A 24283-nucleotide genomic window follows, 5' to 3' on the forward strand; every position below is an offset into this window, starting at 1 on the left:
GTAAAGGAGTTTTTTTTCCCCCACGTGCTCCTGGAGAGCTACAGTCTCAGCGACCCCAGGCAGTGGAGCCAGCCTGAGCTGGTTGGGATGGTGCCCAACAAAGCGAATGTTTGCATCCAGAGCAAATGAATGCCTATTATGAGCTAGGCGTTGGGACAGATTTCTGAACTGGGCAACCAGCCCTCTGCTAAATGCCTTCTCTGCATTCTTTGGTTTCTGATCCTCCCTTCTCTGCATTGCAAGCAGCCGTGAAAGAGCCTCAGCTGCAGACAGCTTCCTTTACCTCCCACAACTTTTCTGTTTCTATCTGCAGGATCACAGCAAGCGTCCGCCGTTGCTGCCTCCCCACCTCGGCATCTCTAGCCCAGACCTCTGAAGACACAGGACTCTGGGCACCTCTGGCGTGCTTCAGTTTTTCCTCGGAGAGCAGGCGGGCTGAGGATTGCCTTGGCTACTCCTCCTTCTTCTTTCTCTGCATCGCGAATGGTCGCGGAACGATTTCTGCTTCATCAGCCGCCACGAATGGTGTGCACATTGAGTCTGCCGGAGGCCAGCCCGCCTCAGATACAGCTCGATGGATTCGCAGACCCCGGGTGTGACGCAATGACCCTTTGTTTTTCTGAGTGGCCCAACACCTGGCCTTTGACTGTGGGAATGGGCATCACAGGGTCGGGAGGTAGAATACTTACCTTTGTATGCCCACGGTCTGTACTCTGTGTTACAAGCACAGAAGGACAGACAGCGGCGGCGCGCCCTGGGTCGCAGCACTTCCATTCAGTCTCCGGGGGAGGGACCTGTTGGCAGCCTGGCAAACCACGGAGACATTGCTGGCCCGGGAGGGGGGTGGCGGAGACCGGGATCTCAGCTCCTAATCGCCTCAGTGCCCCGTGTGATTCCTAGGGTTTGGTTGCAGTGTTTCCTCTTTGTTTTTTCCCTCTGCCAGTGTTTGAGGGCGGGGATGGGGGGGCGGGGAAGACACAGATGTTTCAGCCCCAAGAGGCTGAGGCGGACGAAGGAGGGGCTGTGCGGGTCTGTGCGGCTTCCACCGCCGCCACTGTCCGTGGCTCCTGCGCAGCAGTCCGGGTCGCCTCCCCCATTCCCCCGCCGCCCTGTGTGGCACTGCGCTGCTGCTGCGATAGCGGCGAGGGGCGGGGGCGGCCAGCCCGGGACCGGAGTTCTGGACACAGCCCCTGCCGCTTCTCAGCTCTGTGTCTGGCTGTGGATGCTGTGTGGCGAAACTGCCAGCCCTACTCCAGTGTCAGTGGGGGGAGAGGCGGCTGGGCCAGGGGGTGGAGGGCTGGGGCTGGACCCCACCACTCCTGGTTTTTGTTGGCTGTGGGCGGCCGGCGGCGGCTTCCCCCTCGCCACCCTGCCCTTCGCGCAGAGCTGCGGGCAATGCGGGCAGGGCCTGGCCGCTGCTGTGGCAGCAGAGAACACAGTGACCGAGCTGGGCATGTAAACTTGGCGCGGCCTCCACCGCCAGCCCGCTCTGCTTGAGGGAGAAAGCTTTGCGCGGACTCCACCCCCCACTCTCCCTTCTTTTCTTCTTAGGGCATCACTAGTTAACAGAGTTGAAACTTTAAATGCCTGTTTATGAAGGGGAAAACAAGCAACCTTTGTTTGCACTTTCGCAGATAACACAAATTGTTTTAAGTGTTATATCAGCTTTATAAGATAATTACTACTGATACGGTATGATATTGTTGATAAGTTAGTTTTATAGCTGGCTTCTTCTCATATACTTTGCCATCTCTTTGAGTGCAATTATCTATAAGACATGTGTCACCCAAGGTTTTTTCCTTGTTTTCTAGTTCTTATGCTATTTTTAAAAGTATTTTTCAGATTTCCAAAAAAGTGATCAGAGCCTTGTTGAAGGCCTCCTCTGATTCAAGGGTATTGTGATGCGACTCTGGTTTTGGTCATAGAACCACTCCAACAGTTTGCTGAGCCTCCCTGACAGGAGGTTCTGACAGGATTTCAGAGAACATCAATTATTAGATGGTTCAATTAGTCTTTACCACAAGATTCTTAAGAACCTTGTTTAAAATTCATGTAGAAGATTCTTTTCCAGTTAGAACTTGGGCATCGGCTATGCTGTAGCTCTTTCTGGATGGGAATTGCCAACAGGCCCAAATGTTTTTGCAGCAAAAATACATACAAGTTATTTGACTTGGCAATTTGACCTGTAAATATAACAGCTGAATCGATCTTTGGAGTGAACCTGAGACCCTTGGCTGGGAGAGGTATCCAGGTCTTCACTGGAAAGAAGCACTTCAGCTGCTTGCAGTTTCTGGGCTGATCAAAATTATAAACAACAGATAAATTTGAACAGTGTAATATTTATATTAGAATTTTGGAAAATTAATTATCAAATCTAAATTTTGATTGACTAACAACAGCAAAGCCTAATTAATTTATTAACTTAGGAGTAGATATGCCTGTGTTTTATCATCAGCAGGTTCAAGCAGTCACCTCAACATCACCCTTGAGGAGTGAAAAGGGACACATTGCATAGCCTTTGTGGCTAGATCAACAACAGAACAGTGACTGCAAAAGAGATGATCATGTGTCTGAAAATTATAAAAACAATCCAACAAAAAAGTCCTGTGTCTCAGCATCTTCAGCTGATGGACTTTTCCCTGAGTTTTATTTATTTGGATTCTAACGCAAAAATTATTAATTTTCCTAAAAAGAAGTAATTGTACCTCATGTAATATCTCACATGCCTTTGGTGTGCTCTGTAGTTATCAAAGCCTGTGGTGTTACTTTGTGGTGATTGGGATCATGCAGATTTTTGGGAATCAGGTTCATCACAAATTCAGATTTACCTCTTACAGGTATCACTGGCCAACTGAGTGAACAATGGTCTGATCCTGCACATCCTGCAATGGGTCTCTCTAAAACAAACAAGCTACAAAGCCCATACAGCTTACTCTGGTGTTTTCACCACACTTCCTGCAATGGTAAAAAAGTGTAAGTGCAAATACACAGATTTCCAAAAGCTCTGAAAGTGCTTTGGAGATTCAGGGCAGAATGACTTGGCTTGTACAGTCTTGTAGCCTTTTTTAGAATAGACCTTCTGCTCTTTGGGAAAGTAGGTCATCTTGTCAGCTGCTATGAACAATCTTCTCATCCACAGCATGGTCATGGGCTGTCATTTCAGCCCTGACTCACATCCTCACATGCCTTTGCTCAAAAAAACCAAAACAAAACAAAAAAACCACCACAAAACCAGCACCCATGTTGTCTGAATTAATTGCTCGTTTGATGGTGAAATGCCATTAACAGTATTTGCAATTAATGGCAGCTGATCCTGCAGAAATTGGTCTTCCAATATAGCAGGAAGACTTTAAATGGAGCTTTGCTAACAGCAAAAAGTGCTCCTTTGCAAAATGTGCTGCAGATTTTCAGGGCAGATTGCTTATCACCTGCCAAGTCATAAATTATTGAAATTGATAAAATCAATTTTTTATTGCAGCCAAAAATAGCTGGGTGCCAGTGCAAGGACCACCATCTTTTACTGACGGCTCAGAAAAACAGAAAAAGCCATTGTTACCTGGAAGGATGAATCTGACTGGCAAATGCTAGAAGGTCACTAACCAGGCTCAGCCCAGTTGATTGAATTGAGAGCTGCTGCCATGGCATTCCAGCAATTTCTTCAAGTACCCCTGAATTTGGTCCTTGAATCTGCTTATTTGGCAGATGTAATCAAATGTTTGGATTGTTCACTTCTGAAAGAGGTCAATAATGCAACTTTGTTTCATTATTGAAAACTTTGTGATGTGCAATTCAAGTCCAAGTTTATCTATACTGCATCCTGCATATTTGGAGTCACTCCCATTTACCAGGTTTCATAATAGAAGGTAATCTCAAGGCTGACAAGTTAGCTAATCTTACATGGATAGCACCTCAGCCTGACAAGATTGTGCAAGTCAAAGCGTTGCATGATTCCCCATCAAAGTGCACATACTCTGCAAAAGCAGTTTCAGTTAACATGAGCTGAGGCCTGTGACATTGTCAGTTCTTGAGCTGACTGTCATGGACTTGCTGCACCTTTACCAGCGGGGGTAAACCCCAGAGGCTTAAGGCCTTGCAGCTTTAGCAAACGGATGTCATTCCTATTGCTGAATTTGGTAAGTTTAAGTATGTGCATGTGTTTATTAACACCTTCTCCTCTGCTATGTGGGTATCTGCTCATACCGAAGAAAAGAGATGCGATGCTACTGTGCATTGGAAGTTAGTTCTTGTAATCTTAGATATACCTTCTTTTGTGAATCGCACAAATTTGGTATTACACATTCTCCAACTGGTCAAGTGTGGTAGACAGGGAAAGCACTCGGAAGGAATCGGGCTGTCACGGGCAGAGAGGGTCCTTCCCCCCTTGTGACCACTGTTACCCAACACCCCAGTTGTACCACCCAGTTCTACCTAGTTACGCCCATTTTATGGCTGTGCCCAATCCGTCCCAACAAGAAGGGCGGGGCATAACCAACACAAGTTATATAAACCCAAGTTTTGTTCTAATAAACGCCATTTGCCGTCCACCACATTGGATGCGTGTCTGTGGCCCGAGTGGCTTGGGAGAGGTCGAGCTGCCGTGTCGGCTCCCCGCAACCAGGTTGCTACGCCTTCTGCAGAAGGCAACAGTCAAGCCACTGTTGAACACGCTTGTGGAACTTTAAAGCATGTCCTAAAAATAAAAAAGGGGAATGCCTGGAGAAATCCTGCACAGTTAATTGGGCAAGGATCTATATACAATTAATTACATGCTAGTGCCACAGAATTCAAATAATCCTGTCATTCCTAATTACTCTCCTTTGTTGCAATCTCTGGGCGAGATGCACCCACCTCGAGTGAAAGTCTGGGCACAGGATCTAACCCCTAATAAGTGGGAAGGCCCATGAGCTCTTGCTTGGGGTCGCAGGTTTGCACACGTTTCCACAGATGCTGGGGTATGGTGGATACCTGCAAGGTGTGTTCGCCCTGACCTGCGACACCAAAAGCAGAATGTGGCCAACAGGTAACCTTCAGGACGATGATCGTCATTCAAACGATCTTTCTACAAGTAGAGAAAGAGCATTCTACCTCTTCTTTTGTTTCTAGAGTAGTGAGTGTTGACAAGTTAGACTGCCAGTTCTTTGAGCAGACTGACGATGTTTTGTTTACTGTATTAGAATTAATAACTGACTCCTTGCCAGAGTGAACGGAGAGACTTGATGCTGGTGCATGGATGTATTGTGAAGAATTCGATAGCATGTGCCAGAGAATCTCCCTCACCATTCTAAGCCAGTGTCCAATTGAGGTTCTCTCTATTACGTTACTAAAGGGACCTCTGATGCCATGTTTATCTTTTCCTGCAAGGGCCCTGCAGGAAATTACGGATGCTGCCTTCCGCCTTCAAAACAACAAGGGTGAGATGTGGGAACTGACAGTGGTCAAATAAGAGATTTTCAGGTTTCAGGCACTGACTTGTGCCTGTGGGAAAATCAAGTACATGGTTTTCTCACTCTGATCTGGGAAACCATAAGGAGGAATCCAAACAATCCTTGTAGATATCCCACTTCTGACACCTGGTGTTTTTCTAACTTGTTATTTAGTTGGCAATAATGGTCAAGGGATGTTGTTCTAAATGACCAATCACATTCATTGTACCAAAGTGCTGCATAAAAAGTGTGTTTCTAATAAACCTTTGCTATATGCCCTCCAATGAAGGCTCGGAGACTCGTATTATTATTTTGCCATCCCAAATCGTAATGATAGTTCACAGCTGAGGCTTGGTGAACATATTGTGACTTGCCCATAGGGCTGATTTCACTGCCACAACCTGGGGGAATTTGCTCCTGCCATGGCGCTTGGCCCCAGCTGGAGTGAGCAGGCAGCCATGGGCCAGTGCTGGTCCTCAGCCAACTCTCTTTGGGCACATTCATGAGCCAAATAGGTTTAAACCTGTAGTTTAACATGCACAACTGTTATTCTAGGAAGAATGGGAGGAAAAAAGGGTCTGTGGAAGGAATAAAGTATTCAGAGAAGCAAATACTCACATACAGCCCCTATCCCAGCTACACCGCAGGGTGGAGGGACCTGAACAGCAGTGGAAAGGCCTCAGAGCAGCTGCACTTCTGAGCTTTCAGCAGGCCTTCATCAGCAAAGCTTGAGCTTCCTCTGCAGCCAGAGGCAGTGCAGAAGCAATTTTGCTGCTTGGCATCATCCCTCTCTTTCTTTCCCTCTCTGCACCCTGAAACCAGTACACCAAGACCTCCTCCTAATCCAAAAACTGCAGATCTCCTGATTGGACATGCTCCAATCCCTTCCTCATTTTGCTGTCTGATGAGCTCGATCTTGCAACCTACCATCACTTTCTCATTTCCCTCTCTACCCACAGCTTTACAGACCTGCTCAGCCCCAGCCTCCAGCCCAGGTGGCCCCAGCACAGAACAGGCTGGGGTTTGTCCCAGGCCTTGTCCTGCTGTTGTCACACTTGGGGCCCTGTCTTGGTTTGAAAGACAGATATCTGCTAGGAAGGGGGCAGGACCTCCCTAGAGATAGAGAATTCAAATCCCGTCCCTTCAAATTATTCTAACTTAGAAAATTAAAGGGGCTTTCAGGCAGAGGTATGGGGATAGGAATAACAGTTCTTTACTAGTATATATGACAAAACGACAAACAAACAACTACAGCATCAATAATAAACAGAACCAAGAACCTTGAGGGCTTTCACAGAAAGCCCAGGGCAGTTTGATCTTGATGCCCCTGCAGGACTCCGAGAGGCCGAGCTGGAAGGGAGGAAAGTCCCGGGCCGGTGGATGAGATGAGGAGCTCTGCGCTGGTAGCTGGAGCAGCAGGGGTGTCCCGGCAGGGCTGGGCAGTGCAGGGCTACAGAGTAGCAGGGGAACCTCAAAGCTCCGAAGAAGCAGCGGCGGTGGGAGGAGAGGCTGGAGAAAGCGAGTTCAGGATTCCCGGGTACACAGCAGAAGACGATAGATTTCCCAAGATGAGGCAGAGGCAGAGGGCAGCCTGACCGTCCTCCTCGGCGCTGAGAGCAAGAGTGCCTCCCCCTCCCCCAGATCTGTCTTTTTGCCTTTCCCAAAGCTCATCATCTCTACCCTCTGAGGGACACTCCCAGGGACTCAAAAACAATAGGTGTAGCCTTGTGCTGCCATATCCCTCAAGTACTCCTTTTGTTCTGACTAAGTAGTCATCAAGGCCTCTTGGAAACTTATGGGAAAAAATTCTGTGAGAAGAAAAAAACCCCAAATCTAACCCCCAACAGGCCCTAAGGTAACTCAGAGGAATTTTGCATCCTTTATTTTTGCTATTGACCCACATTGTGTGAACCAACATGGCTCTTGGGTTTCTCTCTCTCCATCACCAACCTGCACCCAGGTTGTTGGATGCATTTAGACAAAGGACCACAATCAAGAGCCTGCTGCTCTGGCATTTGAAACCTGGAGCTAGATAAAAGGGGATGGATGTGGTTGTAAAGGCTGTTCAAATCCTTCCCCATCACCAGCAGCCTCTGAGCCCTCAAACTTTCCTGTCCCAAAAATCTCCATGTCCTGGGCACATGCCACTTGTGCTGGGAAATGTCTTCCCAGGGCACTGCCAGGGCCATTCCCTGCCTCTCATGGTTGGAATGCTGCAGTCTCTGATTACCATGGGCATGAAGGAGATTTTAACAGGCAGCTGAAGCACAGAGTGGATCCAATAGCTCCCAAGAGTTGCAGTGCTCTGCCAGCCAGAGGAGAGCAGAGCAGGAGTGCTGACTATGGGGCTACTCTCTCAGGCAGTGCAGGACAGGGACACTGAAGGCTCTGAGGGACAGAACAAGCCCTAGTGAGACCCACAAATGTTGAGGCAGGGGAGGACCCACCAGCTACCCCAGTATGGGCAGCTGTGAAGACAGAGCAGGTCTTCACCAGAGGTGTTCCAAGTGCCCAGGACCCTGACAGGGAGAGGAGCTTCCCAGCTGCTCCCCAGTGCCCAGGACACCTTGCAATTGTGACTCGTGGCCACTTTGGTCATATCAGCCACATGGTGGGCAGCACAGACCTCCTCAAGGCCCGTGTCACCACTTCCGCTGAAGTGACAAGTGCTTTGTGTTACAAACTTGTCTCGGGAGATGGGGATAACCCAGATTCTTGTTAATAGATCCATTGGGGTGGATTAGAGTGAAATGATTCTTATATGTTCAATGTGTATGTTATAAATGGGCAACTATGGTTGGCACTCACAATTAAGGGATGAATATTATGTGTATGTTGAGAGAAGTTTTATAGATGTACAATTATGTTATTATGGTATGTTCTCCCCATAGTCCTCTTTCCTCTCCCCCTTGTATTGTTGTCACTGGTCGGGGCATTGGTGGGGAGGGCAGGCTTGTTCCTAGCAGGCGTGGCATGGCAACACCTGACCTCCAATCAAGTTGCAAGAAAGTGATCTCCACCAATGGACAGCAGAGAGGGAGCTGACTGACAAGACTTTGGGAGGGTCCAAGGGTATAAAAGGCAGAGCATCCAACTTGTAAACGAGAGCATGGTGGAAGGTTACAAAGTTCCCAGTGCTGTAATTTTTCCTCATTCTGTTTTTCGTTGTATTTTTAACGGTTTAATATACCTTTGACGTTTTAAAAAGTGAGCATCATTTCTCACATGTATAAATACATGTACATAGAATTTATTTTTTAACATATTGGTTGTATAGGAAAGCAGGTATGTAGCTATTCTGGTTATTATAATTTACTGTAATATAACAGTATGAAAGCATTGCAAAATTGTCACCAAAACTGCAAAATAAAAGAGAAACTCTCCAATACCATCCTCCAAGTGTTAAGAGAATCAGGCATTACTGTATTCCAGATAGGAAGTGTGGTAGAAATCATTCCAGCTCACTTAGTTCTTTGCCAGATGTTTCACATATTTATACATTTAAAACCCAAAGAAGTTATCATTCATTGGTTCTAGATTATACAATTCTCAGTACTCAATCTCCTATTGGATCCCTTCACCTTCAATGCTAATTTAGTCCTCATTCTTTGGTTCTCTTATCAATCTTTTTCCAAATCGGATGACTCCAACCTAAGGAGGACATAGTATTTGTTAATGTCCATTTATTTTCTATCTTCTTGCAACTCCCAGCCTGTAGATGTTGATTTTTTTGTTGATTGAAGCCCATCAGGCCTCACTGAGTGAAATTTAAACCCTCAGTGAATAGAGTCTATTGAAGAGAAACCTCAATTCCACCCCCCCTTTGGCAAGGGCAAACACATGACTAAAGTTATTTCTACAATTTTAAAAGTTACATCATTTCCAACAACATGAAACCACAAAAATATCACCCAAGGACACATATAAGGGAAAAGACAGAGAAAAAGAAAGGGAAGGAGGTAGGGAAGGAGGGAGGATAAGAAAGTGAAAATCTCACCACCCAGTCAGCCTTTGATGAGCCTTGACTGTTGCAGCTTAGCTGTCCTTTGGTCGAAGAGATGGTTTTTCAGTCCTCTGGTGAGAAGCCTTAGAAAAGAGCCTGGGAGCACTTTGGGAGTCCCTGATGGTTTATGTCACCTGCTAAGGACATGACAGCTGCCTCTCAGACATTTGAGCCAGGAATGCTCCATCAGACCACCTCTTGACATAAGGCTCCATCCTTCCACAAGGTTTGTCTGTTACCTCACTAACAGCCTATTATTCAAGCAAAGCACCTCGGTGCATTCACAACTGAGGAATGTTTTGAGTCATTAACCCATAAAGCCCAGTTTCTCACACCTAGTGATGTCTGGATGTGTGACCTAGCCAGACAAGACTATGCTCTGCCCCTCACCTCCCTCAAACTTAATTGAGCATCTTGTAGCAGCATTTGCTGGGATCAAAGGGATTTCGAGAAGCTGTAAAGCAGGCAAAGTGTCTTCAAACGGACATGGCTGTGCCTGCAGTCCAGACTCAGAGCAGCATCCACCCAACCCTCACCCCAATGGAGCCAAGGGCACAGAAAGCATCGCTTCAGGAGCTAGTCCTTCCCTAGTGTCATTTGTCATGTCTGCATTCAAGCTCCATGACTTACCAAGTCATCAGTCTGGAAGCCCAGAAGGTACACACAGCTTCTACTCCCGAACCCATGTAGCCTCTCAGAATTAAGTACAGAGCATTGCAAGGCTCCATGGCCCCTTCCAGCCTCTCCTTTCAAACAACCCAATGGCACAAAAGCACCACTAGCAGGAACACTGCAGCAGGGCAGGATGAATCCCAGTTTTGCTGGTCTGTTCTCAATTTTTTTTGTCTGCCTCTATGTTGTAAAAGGAAAAAAGAAAAAGGTGATATTTACTACTAACCTGTCTGATTCAACAGGACCTTGTTCTGGGTTACTCACAGAAGGTATTACCCAAACAAGAGCTGTGTTAAGTTTTTTCCACTCACAAGAACTGCTGTGCAACCTGAAGGATTAGCACAAAGTTGTGAAACACTGCTGAACAACTGCAATGGCCTGTAGTGCACCAGAACCCCACTGGGAAATCCGAGCAAGGACCAGCCACAAGCACTCCCATAGCTGGATGGCGCAGCAGGCACCAGCAGCACGGATGGTGCTCTGGCCATTGGAATGGGCATGAACGTTGTGAGAAATGGCCTTTCACCTTCAAAATTTCAAAGGTTTACTAAACCTTAAAAAAATGTAACAAATGACTGAATAAGGAAGAAGGACAGCATCACTGGGAGTTTGTGACCAGCTGCCAAGAGCTTGTCTACAAAATGGCTGCTCCCCCTTTTATACCCCTGGTGCTGCATCAGGCAACCCTGGCCCTTCCTGGAATCTGTCAGTCAAGTCTTGCTGTCCATTGGTGAAGTTTTTCTTACAACTTGATTAGAGGTGAGCTGTTGTCATGTCACACCCTCCCCCTAGCAACAAGCTTTCACTATTCCCAACTGCCTCATGCAAGAACATGTACATGTCCTCCCTCCATATATCTTGGACAACCCAGGCTGCCTGGTAGCAACAATACGGAGAGGGGCGGAAGGAAACTATGGGGAGAACAGAGGACATCTAAACAACAAACTACAATAACATAACCATACATCAATAAAACTTCTTTTAACATACACACAATATTCATCCCCTTTTGAGAGCTAATCATCATATTACCTATCTATAACATGATCCATGGGCTGGACAATGATCAGCAGCGGATCCTGTAATTACACATGATGTTTTGGTCAAATAACAGTGAGAATATAGTGACTCTACTCACATGAAGGCTGACAGCTGACTGAGAACTGGCTCCTTCTCTGAGTTTGCATCTACAGGAATCTTCAGGTCAGGCAAGTAAATAAATCAGGGAGACATGAAAATGTGACAAGCACACACATCCCACTGAATAATTTCAAATTTAGACCACAACTTCAAACCCCAATTTTGACATTCATTTAAGTGATCATCAAAACCTGCATGATGACACCAAGCAGTGAAACACACTGGGATCTGTCATCAGTGGCCCAAGTCTCTCCAGACTTTAAATGCCAAGCTCCAGCAGTGATGCAACCTCCAGCCTTAAAATTCAATTTCACAAGAATTTTTTTTTTTGAGAATGAAGTTAGAAGGGAAAATTTGCTAGGACAAGGGAATACATCTGCTTTCCTCCCACTGGGCAAACTGAGAGGGAAGAGATGGAACCTGAAGGTACATCAATTCCTGCCCCTGCCTTCAGGCACCCTGGGCACCAGGTACACTGCTTCTCCAGTCCTCCCCAGCTTTCTCCTCTCCCCATGCATTTTTTTCTATATGGATTGTCAACTGCATCAACAGCTCCTTGCTTCACACCATTGCTAATGCTGTTTCCTCTGCCTTGAGCTGCTGTGGCTGTCCCTGACAGGCTGCTCATCCAAACAGAACAAAAATTAGGGTCAGATCACACATATTAGGTACATATATTAGGATTTTGGAACGAAATGTATGAGCTCCCCATTTAACAATATCCAATACACTATGAAGGATATTTATATAACATAGATCTGGAAAACAATAATTACCAGACTTTAGCAACAGTTAAGAGATATATATACCTGAAAAACTACAATACTTGCATTTCAAAGTGATGTGAAGGAAAAAATTCCAGAACTATTTTATTGAATTATCATTAATTGAAACAAAGACTTTACTAGGACTTAACCAACAAAAACCTATTTTTTATTTATTCCAAACACCAAGATACAGAAGTTTTCAAGTTTTGCAAATATTGCTCCAAAACAAAATTCTATGTACAGCCCCTTGGTTCTAATAGTGCATCAACAAACACGTGTGTACCCACAGTGCAATGTTTGCTCAGTTCATCAAGACTCCACATTGCATTCACTTACCAGTGATTTAAAGAAACAAAAAAGTGACCTGTCAGTCTGAACAGCTGGTCCAGACTAAAAATAATAATGAGGAAACTTGCAATAAAAGGGACAGAAATTAATCCAGGCAGAGCACAATGAAGAATCTTCCCTGAACTCAAGAAGTACTAATCTATTTTAAATAAATATTTTCAGTCTTAATCTGCAAGGGCTTCCCCAGCTCTACTAAAGGGACGCAAGACTCTAGGATCTGCAACTTGATCTACTCATGGGAACTGCCTTTTCTTCCAAACCTCCAGTACTGCCCTGAGCAAAAATAAACTGACAAGTGAAAACACACAATGAACACACAAAAGCCATTGCTTGAGAAAAAATCCCCCTTTGGAACAAGAGGCCTGCTCAGGGACTGGTGCTTAAATGCCCTCAGACTGGGAGCACAACCAAGCTGTTCCCATGCAGCCATGTCCTGCTTTACAGATTGTAACCAGGGAACAACTTTTCTGGTCCATTCCACCTGAAAAATCACCAGCTACCTGGGAGGCTCCTCTGATGCTGTTCTGGTTGTCTGGTCACCACTACCTCCTCTAGAGCTACACAAGCTCAGGTACCTGACAAGAACGAGCATTGGTCAAGTATAAGCATTGGTCTCATCTTCAGAGAGCCAAGTGATCCTTAAAATACCACGTAAGCTTTATTCCAATTGTGTTACAGAAAACTAAGTTTGTTTTTCTGCTGTATGTACATTGTATTCACTATATACCAACTTAGTATTACAAAACTGCAAGAAATTATTCTCTGAACTGAATCTTGGCATGAAAGTCTTAGTCACTACCTAGGGCATCCTAATTGTTTTGTCTTCTGAAGGAAATAAAATATTCACCATGTAGAGGCAGTAACTCCTACAATAATATTGGATATTTCAAGTTTTCATTATTCTTTGCAGAATAAACACACTACAGATATACATTCCAAATTAGTAATTTGAACAGGTATAGATTCTGTTTGAATGTTACCCTTTGGTAGTACCATTGCACACAATAAAATAAGGGTAACAAATCCAGCTTTTTAAGGACACCCTCTCACTGTAAAACCAGCTCACTATATTCCACAGGGAACTGAACTCAGCAACATCTGTGAAGGAAAACTAAAGCTGCAGCCATTATTTCAGGAATAGTGATCTGCAGCTGAAATACTCTGAACCTCTCAAATGCTCACAATGTTCCAAAGGTTCTGTATAATGTGACTGAACATCAACAGCCTTGTCACCTTGCTATCACAAAGGAAATACAAACCGAAAATTAAAACTTAAGGTGTAAAAAGGGACTTTGTGAACACAGACCACTGAAGATAACAACCCACTCACTGTCAGCAAGGACAGCACCTCATGCATAGATCTTGAGGTTTTATTTACACAAAAACTGATTCCCAAAACCACATTCATAGCAGGTCTTTACAATGAACACATCCAGAGTATGGAAAAAAAATCTACATTTCCAAATATAACCGGAATGGCAATTATTAACAAATGGGTAGAAAATACATCACATCCATGACAGACCATGCTGCAGTTTGAGCTCAAAGTGTGGCTCCAGTCCTTTCCCAGTGGCATCCCACATTACTGCAACGAGGGTATCCCTCCAGCAACTGCTGCAGGAGGCACAGGATGGCTGGATTTAGGAGCTCCAGAATGCACATAAACACCACGTTCATGGGCTTCCCCAGTACCAAGTCATGTGACAGTGACAGGAAAACAATCATTTATTCTGGAAATAAGTGCAATCTACCTGTGACCTCCTGCTACATTATTTAGTGTAACAGAAATGTGGGTCAGGCCACTGTTACTTGAAAACCTCCATAAAACATTTTATAGTCAAGAGCTGGACATTCATACTAAGTCTGAAACTGTTATAACATCTTCTAATGATTAAATACTGAGTGCTAGTATGCATAAACCAGAAGAAATAAAACATGACATGAGTCACTTAAACTATGCAAAGTTATTTACAACCCCTGTCAACCAAACTTTTTTGGCTCTTAGAACTCTGTTCTTCAGTGGCACAATTTTTAATCAATTTCATGATGAAAAAGTCTACCGTTTTGATGAGCAACTTGTAAGGAGTGAAAATTTGAGTGTAACTTATCAACCAACAGGTAACCTGTGGAGACAAGAGTATGACCCTTTCCACAGCATTGTAATAGTCTAATAGACCTGAAATAACCTTTTTGCTCTTCTTTTAACAACGCTTCTTCACAAGTCCCTGAAGTCAATCTGCATCCCATGCAATCAGCATGCTAGTTTCATTTACAGATTCACAGCTGCTTGCATCAGACACTCCAGTTTTACACGCAGTCACAGCCCAGTCTTCTCCAGCCTCACGTGGAGCAGCACAGTGCGATCTGCTGCACTTTGCCCAAGTCTGTTATCAACTGCTTTATGCAATGTTTGAGCTGGGGGAGTCGAGCCAGTGGTTCTGGGGGCTGCAGCTCTCCTGTGTAATCCAGCCAACTCTCCAGAACTGCAAAGAAAACAAAACCTGTTACTACTGTAGTTCTCAGCAAACAGCTCATCTGAAATCACAAAGCAAGAATTCTTTTAAGTCTTTTGTAGATCTTGAGAAAGCAGTAGGCAATATTTTTAACGCTGTTATTAGAGAAATCATAAAACCAAACACCTCACACCAATCTTTGCAAGTAACTTTTGATATGTAACCAAATAATTCACATGGGGATGGGGGGAGAAGCTGCTGCTCCTACAAAAAAGCAGGAAAGGAAAACTCTGGAGCAGACCTTGTGAAATCTCATGCTAAACTTCCTCTGATCTAGGTCAATTCCAGGGCAAGGACACTGCAGTACAGAGAGTTTATGCCATCAAGGATGGGACTATTGTAATGAAAGAAATCTCTCATCAATATGGAACACAACTGACCAAGACAGAACTGGGTAACACAAAATGGGGATGAAGATCAAAAGCACGAACCAGCAGAGTGCTGCACAAGGAAAATGACCTCCTGCTTAAAAAAGTTTTTCAGTGGGAAACAAGAAAGCCCACTGAGCAAAAGACTAGTCAAGTGACAGTGTAACACACCCACAAGGAAGGTGGTCAGGCTGGACTATGGTGAGTTCTGGGGTCGTTGACAGTATTGCAGATGGAGAATGAAACCTTGAAGACAGAACAAATACCTCTGCCCGAGAGCAGCCACTGCCACCAACCAGATCAACAGGTGAATTTTACCCACAGGCAGCACTTGCTGCAGAACCAGCAGCATCTCTAGCTACTGACACATCCCATCTTGGAGTAAGAAAGTTCCTGCTCTAAGCAGCAACACACTGCACAGAGTCTGCTCAGCAGCAGGTACAAAAAGTTTAACTTTTGGAAACCAGAACTTCTTTAAGCAGTACAGCCCTGACTGATCTTCCCTACCTGAAACAGCCCTTTAACAGTCCAACTTTTCAGTACCTTACTTACAAAGACAGGGCTCTTACTTGGGCAGAAGTTGGGTTCTCCTGCAAGTAAAGCTGCTGTTGCAACCAGTACACAATCAATGGTCAGACTTAACAATGTAAAGAAGAACTATCCTGAATAATTTAGTGCAACACAAAAGGGTTTCCACTGCTACGAAAATCTTAAAAGCCATTTAAGTGAAGAATTTGGAAGAGACAGGGAAGGATAAGAGCCTTGTGCACTGAAGAGGCTACCCACAATGGGTTAACATAGCCAGCAAAGCCCTGAAGAACACAGAAATGCAGGCACACAGAAGAGTTTTGGAAAATGACAAAAACCTAAATGCAAGAAGACACAAAGATGTTCCAGTACATCTGAAGCACCTATTTAGAGATGACCTAACTAGAACTTGTTCTGTGAAATTCTGCTCTTTGTTTTAAAATCCACCCCCCACATTAGCAGCATGTCTATTTTCTATTAGGAAATGTGATAATGGAGCATTCATCTCTTTGTACGTGTAAATAAGTAGAATTCTGGTTACCATGCTTTGAACAGGTTGTTCAGTCAAAAAAGGTTGTTTTTTAAACTAGAATAACACTTCTTACCATCTAGCTCCTTCTCAATGAAATCCATTCTGTGTATGACTTCATCTTGCAGAGATTCCACATGAGCTAAAAGATTGAGCTGCCACTGCAGATGTGAGTTCACAACTCCTTCTTTATCTTTTTCCAGCAATTTCATTTCAATCGCTTCTTCTGGAGAGACTTTCTTAGAGACAGACTCTCTCACCTAGCAGAAATACACACATTATATATTTGTTACAGTGAAACTAGGGAGCCGAACTACCTGAGTCCACCCATTCCCCCCTAATTGCTCAACACATCATAGGCCATTGAGCGATTGAGAGACAGACCATACACAGAAACAGAACTGGTTTGGGCAAGACCTAAATATAAACATATTTTTATAGATATTCTGCTAAAAATTATTTGTACTCCACAAGCATCTGGTTTTCTGAAGGTAACACATATATGTGTTATCTCCCTGCCATTTTTCATCTGGAAGATCCTGCCCTGAATCTGTGCATCCCAGGGAACGCTGAAGCTGTCTTTCACATAATAATAATCAACTAAAATACAAACAATTCAGGAGTGAAAAATTCTATTAAAAATTTCACTGAACCATCTCCAAACAAGCATTACCACTCCTTACAAAATTTGACTACAACATCAACAGTGTTCATTCTACTCCCCTACTTTTCTCATTCTTCTGCTAAAATCTGAGTCTTTAGAAAAAGGCTCTTTGAAATTGAAGAATTAAAATTTTTCAGGACCAAAACTTTTCAGGAAACATAACACAATCTTAATAAACTGACAGAGAAGTTAAATGCAGCAAACTACAACTTACATATGGATGAAATAAGAGATACCCTAATCTAAAAAAAAACGGAGCTCAGTATTTCATGGAATCATAAAATTGTACAATAGTTTGGGTCGGTAGAAGCCCTTAAAGGTCATCTAGTTCCAACACCTACCATGGGCAGGGATACCTTCCAGTATATCCCATGCTGCTCCAAGCCCCATCCAACCTGGCCTTGGACACTTCCAGGGATCCAGGGGCAGCCCCAGCTTCTCTGGGCACCCTGTGCCAGGGCCTCCCCACCCTCACAGGGAAGAATTTCTTCCTATTGTCCCATCTAAAACCTAGACTCCTTCATCTTAGGCCATTCTCCCCTGTCCTGTCCCTCCATCCCTTGTCCAAAGTCCCTCTCCAGCTCTCCTGGAGCCCCTTTAGGCACTGGAAGGGGCTCTCAGGTCTCTCTGGATCCTTCTCTTCTCCAGTTGAACACCCACAGCCCTACCAGCTTGGCTCCACAACAGAGGGACTTCATTCATTTCCCAGAGGGTTTTCAACATTTCTCAGCCCACATTTTATAGGAACTGGTACTAACTAATAGAAGCAAAATTTTTGCACTGAGGAGCAGAAAGGCCTTTACTAGGCTGACAGAGCTGACAACGAGAACCATGCATTGAAAAGCTAAACCTGAAGTGCTCCAGTAGGAAGAAGATACAGGACTATTTCATGGTGATCAGTCTTAAAAAAATCACTTCAGGCTGATGGCTTTTTTTTCCATCTTGAAATGCTGCCTGAAGAACCTAAAATTAATTTAGCTATTAGAAGGAACATGGAAACAAGATGGAAATAATTAGAAGCTTGCCTACCAGTCTATTTGGTAGTATCATATGTGCTTAGCCTGTTCCCTCTCTTTGCTAGTGTTTATTTTTCATTTAACACATGAAAGTAAGCAGCAGTGGACCAGTAAAAGCAGAAAGTAAGCACTACCAGTGGACCATAATGCATTTTCAAATGACTTGAGGTCCAGAAGTCAACTTAGATTTTTAAATTATAATATAAAATGAAGGCGTTTATCGCATTTATCATTTTAATTATTATCAGCAACTTAAATTTAACAGTCTAACAAAAAAATAAACACAAACAGACCAAAAAGTATTAAAAAAGGCTGAGGTTTGCAGGTTGCCAGGCAAACACATGCTCTTTGTCAGAGAGGGCTATTTTAACAAAAATACCTTAGAGTAATTGTGTTTTGATTCATTTTCCATCTTGCATATTTCTTGGTCCAGATTCCAGCCAAACCTCTCTGAGAGGGTATCATCCCCATTTTCCCTTATTCTGTTGACTCCATCATCCATGGCTGAACCTCTTGTTTCCACAACTAGCCTCTGCTCTATGGCAGGGTAGTAGGCCCGAGGCTTCTGGTAACAGTGTTCACTCGTAATGTAAGATTCCTCCACAGAAGGAATTGCTGAGGGTTTCTCAACTGTCCCATTCCAAGTTCTATAACTTGCTGTCTCCTCTTTGCAACAGTTTTCCTCAAAGTGAATGATGTGTTTTGTACGGATTTTTTCATCCACCGTGATGTGCTTCCATGGATGACACCAAAGCTTTAAGTCAGGGTGTTCTTTATTTCTGTTCAAACATAAAGAAGTAAACCACCCAATTTAAATGCCAAAGTGACTAAGCAAACTATCCTCTTATGTAAATTAATTATGAAAGTAAGTAAGAATAATTAAGCCCCCCAAAAATCCAAGTGTTCGGATTAAGAAAAATCTTGACAAATAGGTTGCAAATAGACACATACAACTTCTCACCAATGCTGGCCCTACATGGAACATTTTACTTTGGTATTTGCAATTTATTAACAGCAGAAATTAATTTTAAGTGGGATGTTTTTAGCAAGGTATGGCACACCAACATTGTAGTGGTATTCCATAGTGGCCATGTTTCCCTTCATCTGTTGTTAGAAAAATTCTTATTTTAATTGTCTTCAAATTGACTAATACATTATTTATTCCAGCAGAAGGGACAACTATAGGAATCAGATTATTACAGACATAACAAACAGAAGATTTAGAGTGAGCGTTGTAACCCATTGTGTCTTTAGAGTGAGCATTGTAACTTCCTTGTGTCAGGCATCAAAATAGCAGTAAAAGGAGAGCAAAGCAGAATACTCTGCTATCTTCAAAGGGCTGGCACCTCATCTGCTACAGGCTGCAGAAACACGGCAGAGCAAATCCTGAGCCTAAAACACCTGCACTGGGCTGCAATGAAAGGGGGGGCTGCCCTCAAGCCCCCATCTCTGCTTCCTTGCAAAGATGGATGGACTTATTCTATTCAGCTGATCTAGCTTTTCTAGCTGTTCACCAAACAAAACATGACCACTTGACTTTGGTAGTAACTGCTTTCTAACCCATCCTGCAGCAGCTCAGGTTTCTTCAGCGTCTCAGAGGAAACCAGAGTGAGCTGCCAAGGATGTGCTCAGACTATTTCACAGAAGCACCTTTGCCTCCAGTGGTGGCATAGCGAGGATGTATCTCCCTGGTGAACCATCCTGAAGGCATGCCTGGAAAAGTGAAAGCCAGGTGTTCATTTACCAAAGCTTTCTGCTCGAGCTCCACTTATCTGCTATACCTAAAGAAATTATAATTTGCTCAGAACAGAGCAAAGGATAATTTTACAGAAGACAGAAAAGTTTTCTGAAAAATGATGCACCAGTTACCTAAGGATGAAAATTCAAATGCTAATACTTGAATAACCTTTTAACTCCTGCCTGCTGAAGGTTCACCCTTCCATGGCACTGCCGGGGTCACCTTGGGTCCTTTGCCACCTCCTTGAAACACTGACCAACAGTCTACTAATCATTTCAGGCACCTGTGAAATCATCTTCTCTATATCTGTTGATCTGCATCAACAATATGAAATATTCTAATTCAGCAAATTTTCAAATCCCTTCTGATTCATATAAAGAAAACAGCAGCTGAAGCTTTTAACCAGACGATCCAAAAAGGACTGCACCTCACCTTTAATTAAACCAAGCCATCACACTGACTTCAGCATGGGAGAGAAAAGGAAGAAAACCTGCAGCAACAATCACATATATGCCCAGTGCTCCCTACCTCAGGATTACCTTTGTCTCAATTCACAATTGGAAAGCCTGAAACTCAAGTGTCACTCATTAACAAAAGGCTCAAGGAGCAGCCTTACAATATTTATGTTTCAGTCTCCAAACAAGAAGGAGATTACTTATAGATCTAACTAAAGGATCCCATAATGGGAAAACAAAATGGCTACTCTCTTGCCTTAAGAGGTCAGTAGACCTCCTGCATCACCACAGATTAGCGGAAAGGGTGTAAAGAGTGCCAAAATCACTTTGTTTTCCAAATAGCTGCTGCTGTGCAATTTATCAACTAAAAAATTACATTTATGGCATTCAATTAATTTAAAACTGAGGGACTTGAGTTAAAAATATTTTTTTTCCAATGATCAGAACCCAAAGATGACTTTAAATAGGCAAATACACAGAAAAGTAGACTTGACAGGAAAAAAACCTTTTATATAAATAATTATGTTATTTTCTGTATATATAGCTGAAATGACCTTTATTCAGAAATGAAGTGCTGCAGGTTGCTGAGGGTGCAAGCACTATCCCTCTGTACCAGAACAACATAATGCACCAAAGAAAAAGATCTGATTCCTCTTGGACAAGCTACGACCAGATTTCCTGGAATGGAGAAAGCAAGTGCTGCAAAAATGGTGTGATGGGTTTTAAGTCTATCCTGTTCTTAGTTAAAATCCATTTGGGTGATTCAGTAAAATCTGTCATTTTTAGTTTCATTAGTTTAACCTTTTCGATACACATTGTCCATTTACACTCAATCCACTTAAAATTTTCAAGCAGCCAAGTCCTTTCCCAACATCACATTAGCAATTCAATGTTATAAACCCACAGAGCACAAATGCAAGTCTGAATTTCTGGTTATTTTTATACTTGTAGTCTAATTCCCAAGGAGAACATGCTGGCTGGTACTTAAATACTGCTTACTGTAATATGCTCATCTTCAGCTGCAGCCCGTGCAGGACTTCGATCACTCGCTGTACATCACCAAGCAGCTGGTGAGTGGCCACTATCTTCTTGGCATTCTGGTGGGAATAATTTTCTTCCAAAAATGCTAAGCCATGCATGTGACCATTACGTAACCACTCCTTTTCATACCAGTACTTTAAGCTGGACCTCTGACCTAAAGGGACAATAATGAGTGAATTAAAATGAAATGCTGACATTGCTGGTAGTAATTCTGATTATTTCCAGGTACTGCAACAGCTTATTTGTTCTTATCAACAGAACCAATGAAGATCCTGTAACAGCAGACAGAACCCTGAAGAAATGAAGAACTTGTAAAGCAGGAAGCCAAAAACCTCTGCCCAACTGTAAAAACATTCAGACCCCAGCTTCCACCAAAGGACATCCACAACAGGCAGTTACAGATGAGGCTGAGAAAGGTGTATTCTTAGCAGGATATCACATTGTCTAGTCTAACCATGGTTATGACAGAAGTTACAGTTTGAATGCAGCTCTCTGAAGACAGAAAAATGCAGAAAAAGGCAATCAGCTTCCCAGTGGTCTTGTTTTTCAGTATCAACATCTATTAGTAGTACAGTTGTGCAAAAGTACATTCTGAAAAAATCAAGGACGAAGTTCCAACAGAAAACTTGCCTAAGTCAAACTATTAATAATGATAATTCTATCTTAAGAGTTATCAATATCCATATTATATCCTGATATTGAATATCAACAACAGCTGAAATGAAATGGTGTTGACTATGATAATGCATCAATAGAAGTAACTTAAACTGCCAAACAAATGGTATTACAAGGAAAGATGCTTGCTAAATTGCAAACACACACAAAAAGCCTTCATGCTATATACCTAACTAAAGTTCCCCCACAACTGTAAAATGTACAGTTACTACAGATGTTCTCAGTGGACAGCTCAGCACCCAGAGAAACAACTGCATCAGCCACTGCCTATGTACAGCCCAGGCAGCAAGTCCGCAAAACCAGAGATAAAACTGGAGCACAGACTGAGAACTGTAATTGCAAAAAGGTCTTCAATATAAGCAGGTTAATACTGACTAGAGGAGAAGCTTAAAAAAAATGAAACAAACAAAACAACCAAAAAGGGAGGTTTTAGGCAGTGAATGAAATTGAGGCTGCCACTACACAGCAATCGATGGGTATTCGGTGGCATCAGAAATCATGACAGGGTAAAAAAGAATTTTGAAAGCTGTACCAGCTCAACCTTCCAGGCAGATACACTGTACCAAGCAGGAAGGCAAGCAGAATTTTTGATATAGTCAGAATCACATTGGAGACACTCCTGGCCACCTTCATTAGCCCTCCCTCCTCATTAATTTCTGCATTAGAGAAGCTGACATCTGCGACAGAAAGTAAGAGTTCAGTCCACAAGAATAAAACAGTGACTTTGCGAACTTCATGGTCACCTGAACAACTGAGGTGATGTGCACCCTGAGATAAAAGTGCTCCCTTTTAAAGTATATAACGTTAAGAGGAGACACCAGAGTATACCCACAAGCAACTGTGCTACATAATCATCTTGATCATGTTTAAGCAAGGGTTAAAAAATCTCTTAAAATACCACCTGACTCAAAAAAAAAACCTGAGTAAAATAGCATTTAGTACAGTTCTTAAGAGAAAATTACACTAAATTTGCTTTTATTTCTCATAGAGTGAATGGTGCTGTTACAAGTCCCGGCAGTTCAGACTGGGGAAAGCTCCTAAGTAAGAGTTTGCTGAATAGCCATGTCCAGTCTTGAAAGCCACTTCTTTGCAGATCCATACAGCCTATAAGCTCACTTCAAGCCAAAAACAGCCACTGAAAATCCATCTTAGCAGTCAAAATGTTGGACATGTTTTCCTTATTCAAGACTGAGGTAAAAATTAAGCCCCCTCCAATGTGAATTTCAGAATCTTCAAATGAATAGTTAATGACAAATTAAACAAATGAAGCTGTAATCAGTTTCTGCACAAAAGCACTCATATTCAAGCATGATGACACAACCTCAGTTTGCATGTGCATTTCAGCTCCATTTAAAACTACCTTTAACTGACATAAAGCAAAATAAGTTTAACAGAAGGTTAAAATCCTAGAAGCAACTTACTCTAAAAAACCTTAAATATATTGCTGTCTCTGTAGTAAAAGTTTAAATTTAAAGTGTAGCATGTCTTCATTGCTGAGAGTAAAAACAACAGCAGTGAACGTACTACACAAATCTGTAAGTTTAAGTACAGAAAAGTTGGTCGCTTTTAACGGCCAAAAAACCCTGAGATCGCAATCTATATATAAACCATAAAGGTCTTTTCATCAGGTGAACAGAGATGCATTTTCTTGCCATTTATAACCATGGACTCAAGCCCAAACCTCATCCATTTTCACTTTCAGCAAGGCTTTGTAGGAAGTCAGAAAATACTCCCCTAAGTGTAATTTTACCTAATGTGTAAAATGGACTAAGACTTTTAAAAATATCTGCTAAGGAGGAGAGAACGTATTGCTTAATCAACTCTGACTGTGTTACTTCAGGTAAATACTAATATATAGGTTATTGTAGGTGTATTGGTTTTGCACAGCCTGGTTTTTGGTAGCCAGGGGGCCACAGAAGCTGTTGGAAGCTTCCACCATGTCTTGCAGAGCCAACCCCTGATGGCTCTGAAGATGAACATGCTGCTGGCCAAAGCTGGCCTAATTAGAGAGGTCAGTAATGCCTCTGTGATAACAGATTTAAGAAGAAAATCAAAACAAAGGCACACAGTTTTTTCTTTTAGTCTGAGAAGAGAAGGAGGTGAGCACACGTGAGGGAAATAACATGGTAGCACCAAGGTCAGTGAAGAAGGAGGGGGAGGAAGTGCTCCAGGCACCAGAGCTGAGATTCCTCTGCAGGCTGTGGCGAGGACCATGGTGAAGCAGCTGTGCCCCTGCAGCCCATGGGGATCCACAGGGGATGCAGAGATCCATGCACAGCCCATGGGGATCCACAGGGGATGCAGAGATCCATGCACAGCCCATGGGGATCCACAGGGGATGCAGAGATCCATGCACAGCCCATGGGGATCCACAGGGGATGCAGAGATCCATGCACAGCCCAT

The 24283-nt window shown here is 43.2% G+C and overlaps 1 protein-coding gene across 8 annotated transcripts in view; it reads right to left on the reverse strand.

Moving 5' to 3' along the window:
* Window positions 1-12077: 12077 nt before the first annotated feature.
* Window positions 12078-24283, reverse strand: part of PHF20 (PHD finger protein 20) — a 77066-nt gene continuing 64860 nt past the window's right edge. For all 8 annotated transcript variants that reach the window (XM_063404786.1, XM_063404787.1, XM_063404792.1 and 5 more), the window contains 4 exons: window positions 21164-21359; window positions 18351-18750; window positions 16368-16551; window positions 12078-14836 (listed from right to left, as the gene is read on the reverse strand). In XM_063404786.1, coding sequence (XP_063260856.1) covers window positions 14694-14836; window positions 16368-16551; window positions 18351-18750; window positions 21164-21359 — 923 coding nt within the window. In that variant the 3' untranslated portion in view covers window positions 12078-14693. The remainder of the gene's footprint in view (window positions 14837-16367; window positions 16552-18350; window positions 18751-21163; window positions 21360-24283) is intronic.

Source organism: Prinia subflava, chromosome 8 (genome assembly GCF_021018805.1).
Source record: "Prinia subflava isolate CZ2003 ecotype Zambia chromosome 8, Cam_Psub_1.2, whole genome shotgun sequence".
NCBI lineage: Eukaryota > Metazoa > Chordata > Aves > Passeriformes > Cisticolidae > Prinia > Prinia subflava.